The sequence below is a fragment of the Lutjanus erythropterus genome, chromosome 10 (genome assembly GCF_056507025.1).
Source record: "Lutjanus erythropterus isolate fLutEry1 chromosome 10, fLutEry1.hap2, whole genome shotgun sequence".
NCBI classification, from domain to species: domain Eukaryota; kingdom Metazoa; phylum Chordata; class Actinopteri; order Lutjaniformes; family Lutjanidae; genus Lutjanus; species Lutjanus erythropterus.
The window spans coordinates 25542674-25555674 of NC_139326.1; the positions used below are offsets into that span (position 1 = coordinate 25542674).

Genomic DNA, 13001 nt, shown 5'->3' on the forward strand with positions numbered 1-13001 from the left:
GTGAAATAAGAGCTGGTGTTGATACACATGCCAATAGGTTAGGCATCATTATATGTGTGTATGTATGTGTGTGTGTGTGTCTGTGTGTGTATTTATTTATATGTCTATATATTAATATTAGGGATTTAAACTAAATGGAATAAGGAAATCCATCGCAATGACACAGAGGGAAAGATAAAACCGTAAGCAAGAACCAAAACAGGATATGTTACACTAGGTGAGGATATTTAGTTTTGAAGTGCAAAAATATTGTAAGGTGATGTAAAACGGTGCTACAATGGACATGTGCTGACGAGCTGCATTTCTTTTCTGAGGCAATATGAATACATGTTAAAGAACCAGTATGTAGAATTAGTGGCATCTAGTGGTGAGCTTGCAGATTGCAAACACTTTGTCTCTCCCTCCCATTTCAGTGTTTAGGAGAAACTATGGTGGCCAAGAAACACATGAAAAACACTAAAGGACCTATCTAGAGCCAATATTTAGTTTGTCCATTCTAGACTACTGTAGAAACTAGTGATGTTAATTAATCACTGTTATGAATTTAGCTAATTAAAAATGGTCATGGTTTGGTGATCCTTGTAAGTCTAGAAACGGCATAAATTGCGCCCCATTTAATATCATTTTTGTTTTTGGTGGAGATATTTGTTGATTAAAGACAAGAGAAGTTGTTTCAAGTAAGATCATTATTGTTTAATTTGTTTAAAACTGTTTACGATTAATGAATTAATGTTTCACATAAGTAATGTGCTGCTAGAACGGTTTGAATTAAACACACAGAGAAAAAGACATGCGTTTGTATTTTATGAATCAATAATAATTGATTGTTGATTGTTACTATTAGTTAAAGGTATAGTACACCCAAACATGAAAATTCAGTCATTATCTATTCACCCTCATGTTGATTGAGGGTCGGGTTTAGTCTTTAGTCCACAAAACACTGTTGGAGTTTCACAGGAAAACAGTTTTGCAGAATCTCCCAAACAATATTAGTGAATGGTGACCAGCTTTCAACTTTAACAACATTACACACTAATAAAAACATATTTAAGAATACTATATTCCACTTCTGCTACATTCTGCAAATACATCCCCATACATCACACTGGACCTTTAAAAAAGGTGAATCAAGTTCAAAGCAATTATTATTCAGTAATGTGAGAACAGTAATCTGGAACAGAAGGCAAGATTGATAGAGTGGTAAGGATGAGTGTTTGTTCATTTACTTTTGCAGGCATTACAGCCACTCTGTGTGTGTGTGTGTGTGTGTGTGTGTGTGTGTGTGTGTGTGTGTGTGTGTGTGTGTGTGTGTGTGTGTGTGTGTGTGTGTGTGTGTTGTGTGTTCACCCTGTATCCAAGGTCCTCCTGTAAGTCACTGGACGTAGCGCTGATATTGGACTGCCAGACTGTCTCCTTCACGCTGCATCCGTACATGAACACATTTTTCTTTCTGGAATGACCATGGTAGTCGCAAAACACCTGTGTATAGATACATACACGTACACATACACACACGCGTATAGACATACAAATAGAGAGGGGAAAGGATTAAAAGATGTGATACTTATTGCACTGCATTTTTCAGTCTGACTACATCTCCTCAACCCCTATTTTTACAAATGTGTTAACTTATGTGATTATGTTTACATAATAAGAACAAACATATATAATCTTCCCAGGTCTGCTTTCAGAAGAAGGACAGCGGCCTCACCTTGCTTTGTGTTGTTAAGTCATCACCCTTTGCACAGTAAACAAATCTCCCATAAAAGGAATATCCTATTATATCTAAGTTGCTGACACACAATGTAGCATAGAGGCCAGTAGAGGCTGTTGTTTATGGCAACTGCATTCATGTCCTAAAAATAATGTGGTGATTTATTGATGTGAAATTTAGTGTACATGCAGCCAAACAGAGTGCGCAGCTGAACAGGAGAGATGGCACCACCACTGACAAAGAAGTCAGGAGAGATTCTTTATATTCCCGAAATGAAAGATGATGCAGTAATCTAATTTAAGTCCAGTTAATTAGAGGTCATACCAGTGGTGCCCTTTGTATGTGTGCAAGGTACTGCAGCAGGCTCTTAGTGTGGTAGATGGTGGGGTGGAGCTCAGGATTGGGGTTCTGCCACTGGCGATTCAAATCCTCTCCACTCAGAGAACAACGATGACTACAGCAGAAAGGAGATGGCAGAAGAGGGGAAGGAGATGGCAGAAGAGGGGAAGGATAGAGAGTGGAGGAGAACAGAGCAACAGCTAGAGAATCCTTCAAGACAAGATTTTGTGTGTGTTAATATAAATAAAGCTGTGACCAACGTGCAGGCCCAGGTTCAGCAGATTTCAGTGTGTATACTTGAAAGCTATGAATGTGTGTTTGTTTCTCTCTCAAGACTCACTTTCCATTTATAACTCCGTCTGGATTGAGCATGGGGACTATCTTGAAGATGTAGGCCTCTCTCAGACTGGCTGCAAGCGGGCTGGTGCCCATCAGGAACTCCAGCGTGCCCTTCATTACCCAGCTGGCGTTGGTCTCTCCAGGGTGCACTCTGGCGGACAGGAAGATCAATGGACGATTCCCTGAAGAGGGAGAGAAGGAGCGAGCGTGAGCACGGCACAAACACAAACAGGGAGATGGAATGAGGGGGAAAAAAGGAAAAAAGATTCTTCAGTTTAAAGTTTTTCACAGCTGAGAAACAGCATCAGTGAACTAGGGTGGACAGAAAACCTATTTGGGAAGCACTGGCATGGCCTGATACCCTGCAGCTGTTCTCATCCAGTAACATTCACTCTAATGTTCCAGCATATAAATTTTTGTCAGTTATTAGTGAATTTCTGAGAGCACATTTTGGAGAACTATCAAGCATGAGGGATCACAAATCTTTGACAAAGGCCCAGCGAAACCTGAATGTCTGAGTAAAGGAAAAGGGAAGTTTTTTCTTCTAAACACATTATATATGTTAGAACATAGGTGCTGAGAACATGTCAAAAGACTGAGAACAATTTAGACTGGTGGACTGTTGTTCACCATTTCTGTCTTCAGGATTTTTGGGTGGACCTGAAACAAGACTTGGTGACATGCCAGAATCATGGTCCCCAAATACTATATAAGCTCCACAAACTGACAAACAAATGACACCGCCTCCTCCTCCCTAACAGTCAGTTATGAATGTACCTCAGCATTTCTCTAAACGTAGCCCCACCTTTACCAGTTCCAACAACAAAGTGATCCATTCAGTGCACCAATTTATCAGTGGTGACAATCAAATCCATAATAATCTGTATTTCTAAAATTAGTACTTTTACTTATGGTACTTTAACCATACTTTGATACGTTTGTACCTTTACTTAAGTCAAGTTTGGAATTTCTGCACTGTGGTATTACTTCGTTAGTATTATTTGAGTAAATTATCCTAGTACTTTTTCCACCACTGCTGTTGATCAAGTGTTCAAGTCTAGACTTGTTTGTTTTCTCATAGTGCAGTCAACCTAATTGCAGATAGTGGCACCATGATTGGTGAAGCTACAAAGGTTTTCCACTTTTTCCAGGATTGTGGAAAATCCTGTCGCTGAGACTGTTCCACATGCACACAGGTTGACATGGATTTACTTACTAAACTGACAGATGTGATCGTTGGAGTTGGACTCTGGCATGGCAGTGATGGTGAGAAGGGGGCAGGTGTTTCCTCCCAGGGTTTCACAGAGGATGTCCTGTCTCAGGTAGATCTGAGGGGTCCTCAAAGCCTCCAGTTTGGACAGGTGCATCTGAGGACATGATGACAGAACAACAAATTACAGTTTAACATTTCACTTGCTCACATTTTTATCTACAACTTCCATTTAAGCCCCCACACCTCATGGGCTCACAACACTTTACTGCTGTATTGTTGTGCTGGCTGTTGTGGCTATTAAGCCACTTGTGATTAAGAGATTCAGATTGGGTTTCTCTATTGTTGCTGCTTTTACAAGCAGTTTTGCATAGTTACTTTAGATAAAGGCAGACAGTTAAAATATAATCATAACATAACTACTGACATAATGAGTATAAAGTAGTTTGAGTTTGAATTACATAAATAATTAAATATTGGAAACAAAACAGCAGAGTCTCTTAAGAGGCAGGTGGATCTGGGGTAACAAGATTTGAGAGGTTTAGCAACAGGAGAATCAAGTAATAATTTCTGTGCAGGCACACGTAAACAAACTACTAAATGCTAGATTACAGCAAACAGTGGTATTGTAATACTACCTTAAGAGAGGAGTATGTGTAAGGGTAATGATAGGCGAAGTAACAGACATCATCCTTATGGCTGAAGGTTGTGCTGAAGGTCAGTGTGTAATAGGATTTTCCTTTCTGACCACCAGCTGCAATGGAACTCCTCGCAAAATGATTCCTATGGAGAAGGAGGAACATTTCATGAGCGCAATATAGCACCTATAACACTCAATGGCCTCTTTATTTGGTACATCAATACAATCTATTGCAATTCAATACAACTGTTCTGCCATAAATTCCACCTAGTTTATAATGTTCAGTTTATGGTGACAGTGTTGGAAAAATTCAACTATAAATTCAACTATATGTTTATTACTGAGGTGGTAGTTAAAGTTAATGCAGTTAAACTGCATTATATTGAGATGTTTCTAATATTATCTAAATAGGGAGGACAAACACCTCTATGACAGTTCCAACAAAAACATTACAATTCTAGGCATCATAAAAGTAGACTTTAGGGCAGAACCGTTGTATTAAATTGCATTAGATTTTACAGATAGGTAGGTTGTTCTTTATTTATCTCTGTGGGGAAATTTCAGTCTCACAGCAGCAGAGATATGTGAAGAATAGAAAAAGGATAATATATGAGGAACAGCTAAGAGATATCATAAAAAAGAATGAATATATTAACAGTACTGATACAAGTATTTAAGATCTGTGTGCATCACTATGCATCAATAAAGATTAAAATGTACAAAACAGTGCAAACTGTGCAAACAGTAGCATCAGTAAAATAAGAAATGTAAAATGTATGTGCAACAGTGGTCAAACAGTGACCACAAATATAGTACAATACAATATAGTACAGTCCATGAGGAGTGACCATTCTCTTAGCTGACTGAGGCTGGAGTCATTACGGCAGGCAGCATTGTGTAGTCAAATGACTGATGGTACATCAAGCACTCCTTCGAACACGGATGAGATGCCCCCATTGTATTCATGATTTTGGACCTCACTGTCCATACAGATACAGGTATCTCATAAAATGTAGGTACCATCATCACTGCCATCACTGCTATAACAACTTTTTAAAATTTTGTGTGTGTGTGGAGCAGATAAAGGGTGTGTCAAAATGTTGCAGTACTATGTGCGTTAATACTAGCTTGCAATAACTTTGTTGATGTAGCAAGCTATAAAGAAGTCAAGGAAGTGTTTTACAGCTATATAAAATGAATACAGATTGAAGGTAATATGCTACAATACGGTGGTGCAATATGGCAAAACTGATATGCTGCATGAAAACTGTGATCTTATCCCATGTAAATCTAACACTTAATAAAAATATATATTTTTTTGCTTTTCTCCTCAATACATTTCCAGTCCCAGTTCCTTTGCATTCTGAGTGCACCTACTTGTAATAACAGATGTCTGTTCCTGTTCTGACCCAGCGAGGCCTGCCACTGATCGCCTCCTGCACCGAGTACATCAGCACCTGCATGCCTGCACACACAGACACACACAGACACATACACAAGGAGGATGGTACAAAAAAAACATTACCTTAGTTTAAGATCTAATTTACAATAATATATTACAAAAATATACAAATTTTCAGTATTTCAGATGGAGAACTGTTGATAAAACTGTTGAGTGTTTCAATTTGTCTTATTCCAGATGTTGTTGTGTCTCACCGTAGTTGAACTGGCTGTTGGACTTCTCACAATTGATGATGTTGAAACGGTAGGTAGTTCCAACGCGCATGCCGCTCACCTCAAAGTAGAACCACTGATGGTAGTGATTACTGTTGATGTCTGAATTTAGCACAAGGTCATACTCGTATCTGGAAAAAACAAAGCATTAACTCTTGATATAGACCCATCATCAACCAACAATATTGATGTAACACATCTTTTGTTTTTAATCTAATTTCTGTGTAAATGAGATAAGAAGTAGGTTGAAAATAGTAAAAGTTGACCACAACTTTAAATGTTATTAATGTAATTAAGGGTTTCATTAAAACTGCAAAAATAATTGAGGAACTCGCTCCATTGTAACTGATGTAGCAAGAAACACTTACTTCCTAACTTGAACAGCCTTCCTCAGGTTGCCAGACTCAAATTGAGAATTGAACTTCAGGGATTCACCATTGTCTTCAATCACAGGACAACTGAAACACAACAAAATACATCAATATTTTGAAGGAAAGAACAATACTCTTAAAAAGTCATTGCCCTTCTCATCATATGGATGACGAATTGAGTTAGTCTGCTTTGTAAATGTCACAGCTCTCAACATTATTAGGAAAAATGACAAACTGGAACTTTAAGCACTACGATGGCACGTCAACAGAATTGCAGAAGCACTAGTGACAAAAGTCATAATTTCAGAAACTCACCTAGGAAGGTCCAGGTCATAAACTACTTTATCCAGGATATCATTAGGATGAATCAACCTCTCAATGTCCTGAAATATTTTAGATCTGCAAGGATAGACCCACGAGAAACTCACAATTAAAACAATGGATGGACAAATATGTTTAGAAATATTGTTTAGTGATGAAAATGAATGCAGTAAGCTCTATTGAATTCCTTTTACCACTACCATAACCTTCCAATCAAGGCAGAGATTAACTGTGAATTGTAGCTCGCAGACTGAAAAGCCAATTTGAAATATGCTAAATGATTTCTGCAAACCACAGTTTTCATAAAAACATCTCACCTCTGGACGCCATAAACTCTCTCCAGAAGAGGTTCCCTAAATGTCGGGGCTACATGTCCAAAGTAGTCTGGGTAAGCCACTTCAGCATATTGGGGTACAGACAGAGTTCCCTTCACCTTCTCCACATAAAGGTCGGGGTCATGCAGCGGGAGGAGCAGCGCTGTGTCCGGCACCTCCAGGACTGCTCCTTCTCCTCCCTCATCCTCAGCACCCTCTGAGCCACAATCTGACCCCCAGTTACTCCCTCCTCCTCCCACACGTCGAGGAGTGATACCCCCCAGGAGCAGAGGAGACTGTATGTGTCTTGTGGCGTTGACTGGGGATCCTTCTTGTATGATTCCCCTTCCTCCTCCCTCCTCTGCATTCAGGACCCCCTCTTCTTCTAGAGAGACACACTCCAACACATGTGCTAGTTCCTGTTGTAAGATCTGCCCCTGAGTAGGAGGACTGGTGAGGGAGGACAATGCCATGCACGTGTTGGGTGAAGGAATGTGGGCCTCCTCTTTTTTGTCTTGGTCCTTGGTGAGGTGGATGGTGTCCAGTTCTAGAGGGGTTAGAGGAGCAGGAGCAGTAGGCATGGGTGCAGAAGGAGACGGCAGGGTGTGTTTTCCTTTGGTAGAGTTGTAGTCCTCCTGAGAGCTTTGTACAGGAACGTGCTTTGGGGACAGGGCTTGAGCTGTGGGCACTATAATCGGCCGAGTGGATTGAGCTGAGGCGGATGATGAGAAGGGTGATGATGAAGATGTGGTAGAGGCACTCTTTGAGCATTCAAAGTTATAACCCTGTAGGAACAAAATATTCTAATCAGCAAAAAACAGACCATAAATGTTTGGAGGAGCAACCAAGCAACACATTTTTTCTCAGTGCTTCAACAGGTTCATAAAAAAGTGCAATTGGCTAAAACACAAAGTTTTTGTACTAAAAAACATGACAGGTGTGTAAAATAAGTTTGACAATCTCAGACATTCAATATTGAATGCAAACAATAATAAAACAAAATACATAAATACCGAGAAGCAATACATGAAAAGTAATTAAAATAAAGTAAAAGAGAAATGACAATAAAGGGCATTCAATTTAAATCTCCTTCAATTTATTTGAATTAAATATAATGAAATGAATATAAAAGAAAAATATAGAAAAAAGAAAAAGAAAACAACAAAAGAAAAAGAGGTAACAAAATCACAAATCATATCACTTGCTTTGGTGATGTAACCATTTGTTTCTTAGGCTAATAAAAACATCTGAATGTTAGATTTTTGTATGTGACCATGTTCTAAAACTAATTCAGCTGGTCACGCAAGAATGCTGACATTGAGCCAAAAATACGTTTTAATCATACAATTTTTAAAAATATACCTATACAACTAAACAATATAATACTGTCACATACTATTAATACCCCCCAATTCAGCTTCAATTCCTAGTGGTCAAAATGGATGTTTTGGTCTTTTTTTGCCACTGTGAAATCTTGATGTGCACAAAATACTGACCTGGAAGTCTTCAGACAGCTCCAAGAAAAACCTCTCATAGACCCTCAACTCCTCAAAAGGACGTCCAGGGCTCTTTTTGGGATGTAGCTTGTTTAGGTCCGTCTCTATGTCGTCATTCTGATTAAAAGGACACAAAGAAAAAAAAAAAGTATACATCTACATGTTAGGGTTGGACGATATGGACAAATATCACAATATTTTTTTATCAAACACCTTAACAATACTGTAGCAATGACTATTGGTGTTTTCACAAAACAGATTTTTGATAACTCACTGATTTGGACATAATGACTAAGTGGGTAAAGGCAAATAATAGCAGACCTAAGGCAATCTGGTAAATGAAGGAAATCATATCACTTTAGGCAAGACAAGTTTATTTGTATAGCACATTTCAACAATAAGGAAATCCAAAGTGCTTTACATAAAACATAAAAAGCATTAAGAGCATCATGGCAAAATGTAAAAGGAACATAAAGTAATATAAAAACACATTTCAACCCAATTAAGTATTAAATAAAAATTAGATAAAATAGGAAAATAAACATTACAGTGCAGTTTTAGTTATCATTTAAAAGCCTCAGGTGTGGTTTAAAGAAAGGCAGTGGCAAACGGAAAAGTTTTCAGCCTTGATTTAAAATGGTTGCAGCTGATCAGCAACTTTATTGTTATGCATCTCTTAAAACCAGGAAAAGACCAGACACTTATTCCATGTCACAACAGTGATATACGAAAGCTAAGAAAACATCCAGTCTCATATCACGATATCTACATAAAATCAATGTATTGCCCAGTCCTACTAAATGTTAAACCTATTGTTAAATTTATTGTGTGCTGTCTGGGCTATTGTTTAAGTTTGTTGTTATCTAAGGATTACAAGATGGAGAAAACACTGAAAAAGAACTACAGCTTATGAGGAAGTAACAAAATAGAAGTCTTGTCCAAGACACCAAAACACACTTATTTTGTGAAGCCGTTAAATTTTGGGGTAATTTTTTGGTGCTTAAAAATTTTCTCTAGATTGCCTATTCACACTCTGTGAGGGAAGAACAATGTTTGGATCAAATAAGCAACTGTAAATGCGAATCAGACATGGTTGCAGTGATTGACATACTGATAAGAGAGTGTATGGCACAGTCTGGTGAGTTATGACTGCCCTCTGCTGGAAACTTAGAGGAGTACAATTGGATGGCATCAACATTAGCTCCTCATACAACTGGAGGTCTGAGAAATTTTAATGTTGTCATGTGAAATATGGTGCGAGCATGTGAGTGCAGAGTTACCGCCGAGCGCTGATCCTTTTCATCCTCTTCATTCTCAGTATCGTTCTCTGTGTCTGCCTCCTCGTTATCATCACTGTCATCCACAACATCATCCACTGGGCACACAAATAAACAAAAATGTCACTACATCACTGTCCTCACAAACGAAATACCTTATATTTTGCTTTTCTTCACCCAGGCTGGGAGTTTTTTAATTTCTCACAGTGTATGTAAGGTTGGCACATGACCAGGCTAACAGTCTGGAACTCAAATGAATTTCGGTCACTGAGTCTTATTGCAATAAAAGGAGGAGAGAAAATGTTAACAGAAAGATGTGAGCAGCCATGATCCAGAGATGAGTGAGAGGATTTAGAGGGCAGAAGAAATTCTGAGTATATTTCTTCATTTTGAGCGTGTGATCTCACTGTCAAGTCCATGTAATTGCAGTAGCTTGTTATGTTACACTGTTCTCCATGGTTGAGTTACTGACATCACTGACATATTTTTAGGAATACAGATGAGTCAACACCATTTTGAGGCAATTACTGGGTTGCTGCTGCCAATTAGAGCTGTCAAATGCTAGTGCTAGATGAAAAAAAGGATTTTAAACAGACATGTTTTATTTTAGATCAGATTAAGAGAAGGAAAGGGGCTAAAATTTGACAGCCTGCGGATGCACAAAAGCAAATTAGTTGAGTACAGTGCAAGTACATAAGTCTACTAGTGAGCAAGCAAGCACTAAGCAATGTGTACTAATCACCTTTATTACATCTTTATGACTAACACATGTCATGTGTTAGTTAAGTGAAGTTAGAGTATGACATGAAGTGAATGAGAAAGCATTCTGAGAATGGAGTTGCGTCTTACGTACGTCTTACCCTTCTTTAAGGGCTTGTTGCAGAGCTGATGAATTTTCCTTCCTGTAAGGCACATTGTGTGCAGCAGTGTCAAGATCGTTGCCAGTAACCATTTTGTCGTTCCAGGGGTACAATCAAATTTTTTTTTTGTATGGATGGGTATTAAGAACTGATATTAAATTGGTACCGGTTCCGAAATATCAATAAGCTCCTTGACAAACAGTGCAACTGTAGGCATTTATGTAAACATCTGACACAGCAAAAAGCTTCTCAAGTGTGAGCTCACTTCAGCTTCACCTCAATCAGTTTAATTTTGATTTAACTAAATGAAAATGGATCTAAATGCAAGAACTAATGAAATTTAACCTGTTATTTCTCAGAAAAAGAAATAATAAAATATAAGCCCGATTCCAAAAACACTGTGACGCTGTATAAAGAGTAAATAAAATCAGAATGTAATGATTTGTAAATCCTGTGATCTATATTCAAATTAATACAGTACAAAGACAAGATATGTAATATTCAAACTGATTGAAAATCACTCATTCTAAATTTGATGCCTGCAACATATTCCAAAAAAGTTAGGACAGGGTGAGATATAAGATTTAAGGTGCTCAACAGTCCGGGTCTCTGTTGTTGTATTATTATCATATTTTGTTCTTCGTAATGCACCTCACACTTTCATTGGGAGACAGTTCTGGACTGCAGGCAGGATAATCTAGTATCTGATTCTTTCACAACAAAGCCACACTGTTGTAACACATGCAGAATGTATCTTGGCATTGTCTTGCTGAAGTAAGCAGGGACGTTCCTGAAAAAGACATCTTTTGGATGGCACTACGTGTTGCTCCAAAACTGGGGTGTGCCTTTCAGCATCAACGGTGCCTTCACAGATGCAACAGTTACACATGCTATGGGCACTAACACATCAAATTATACACATATTTACAAAAAAACAAGAATTTGTCAGTTTGAACATTAAATACCCTGTCTTTGTGGTGTATTCGATTGAAGACAGATCAAAAAAAGATTTGCTAATTATTGCATTCTGTCTTTATTTACATTTTACAAAGCATCCCAACTGTTTAAAAATCAGGGTAGTAACTGTTGAATCATTTTACATCTTTTCATTTCGTATCTTTATTTTTTGCAGTAAATTAAGGTGAGTAGTATCAAAAAGAATATCAGTATACAGTGCTTAACAAATTTATTAGACCACCACCCAATGTAAGGTTTATGCCACAGCTGCCCTAAATTAACAGCATTGGCAATTACCAAAATCATTTTTTATGTTTCAGTAATGGTTAATACACCAGTATGTAGAAGCTCTTTAACCAAAATGATATTTTTAATGCTAAAATATAATTATTATTGTTAACCATGAATTTTTAAATGTACTGTTTTACAAAAAAATTGAAAAAATAGTAAAGCACACTATTATTTCTTGATTAAGATGTCAAATTATAGTTATTTACTTACATTCCTGAACAGAAAAATTTGTTTTAGTGGTTGATTGTTAAGCTTGATTAATTTCTGACTTCTCAGAGAAGTCCAGTGAACCGGCTCAAATTTGGGTATAAAAAGGTGAATTCAGTTTGAAATTCCTCATTCCTGTGCAAAATGGTAAAACGTTGACAGCTAACGGAAAATCAAAGAGTCCACATTAAAGCACTTCATGATGATGGATGGTCTCTGAGACAAATAGGGAAAGACAAAGTGTTCTCACAGTGTGGTCAAGTACGCTTTGGAGTCAGCTGCTGAGACTGGTACCTACAGCCGAAACTGTCGGTTTATTTAAATCAGGTCTTAAAACATTACTGTTTACTGCAGGCTACCAGTGAAGTGGATACCTTACATATTTTTAGGATAATCTGTAGCTATTGTTTTTATATTTGTCTGCTGTTGCTTTTGTTTTATGTTTGCTTCTTTCTTTATATGCATTTCTGTAATGTTTTAAACTATTTATTGTCCTGCTTTTAGCTTTTGTTTTTAATTATCTCAAATGCAATTTTAATGTTCGTTTATTGTTTCTAATTTAATGCATTTTCAAGTTCTGTAAAGCACCTTGAATTGCCTTGTGTATGAATGGTGCTATATAAATAAAATTGCCTTGCCTTGCCTTACAAAATGCACCAAGGAAGAGGCAGGAAACGAAAGTTAACTAGAAACTAGAACTAGAAACTATTTGGAACTCAATAACAAAAGAGACTGTCGAAAAGTACATAAAAACAATACCAGCAAGAACGCAAGCTGTTATCAAGGCCAAGGGAGGCCTTACAAAATATTAGGGTTTTTGGACATTATATGTGGAAAAAGGACTATTTAGTTGTTTCATTTTGTTATTTGCCAAGTAAATAACAATAACATTTTAAGTTCTAAACAAGTTTTTCTAAAATATTTATGTTTTCTCATTTTCATGACAGGTGGCCTAATAAATTTGTTAAGCACTGTATATCGGCATCCATAA

The 13001-nt window shown here is 37.5% G+C and overlaps 1 protein-coding gene across 5 annotated transcripts in view; it reads right to left on the reverse strand.

The window, feature by feature from the left end:
* Positions 1-13001, reverse strand: part of agtpbp1 (ATP/GTP binding carboxypeptidase 1) — a 38505-nt gene that overhangs the window by 9488 nt on the left and 16016 nt on the right. For 4 of the 5 annotated variants that reach the window (XM_084728777.1, XM_084728775.1, XM_084728776.1 and 1 more), the window contains 12 exons: positions 9699-9793; positions 8419-8535; positions 6926-7707; positions 6603-6686; positions 6285-6374; positions 5899-6047; positions 5620-5707; positions 4241-4385; positions 3609-3759; positions 2394-2574; positions 2039-2168; positions 1348-1479 (listed from right to left, as the gene is read on the reverse strand). In XM_084728777.1, the coding sequence (XP_084584903.1) occupies positions 1348-1479; positions 2039-2168; positions 2394-2574; positions 3609-3759; positions 4241-4385; positions 5620-5707; positions 5899-6047; positions 6285-6374; positions 6603-6686; positions 6926-7707; positions 8419-8535; positions 9699-9793 (2144 nt within the window). Of the gene's footprint in view, positions 1-1347; positions 1480-2038; positions 2169-2393; positions 2575-3608; positions 3760-4240; positions 4386-5619; positions 5708-5898; positions 6048-6284; positions 6375-6602; positions 6687-6925; positions 7708-8418; positions 8536-9698; positions 9794-10555; positions 10598-13001 lie in introns of all 5 variants that reach the window. The other variant, XM_084728779.1, reaches the window with a different exon arrangement.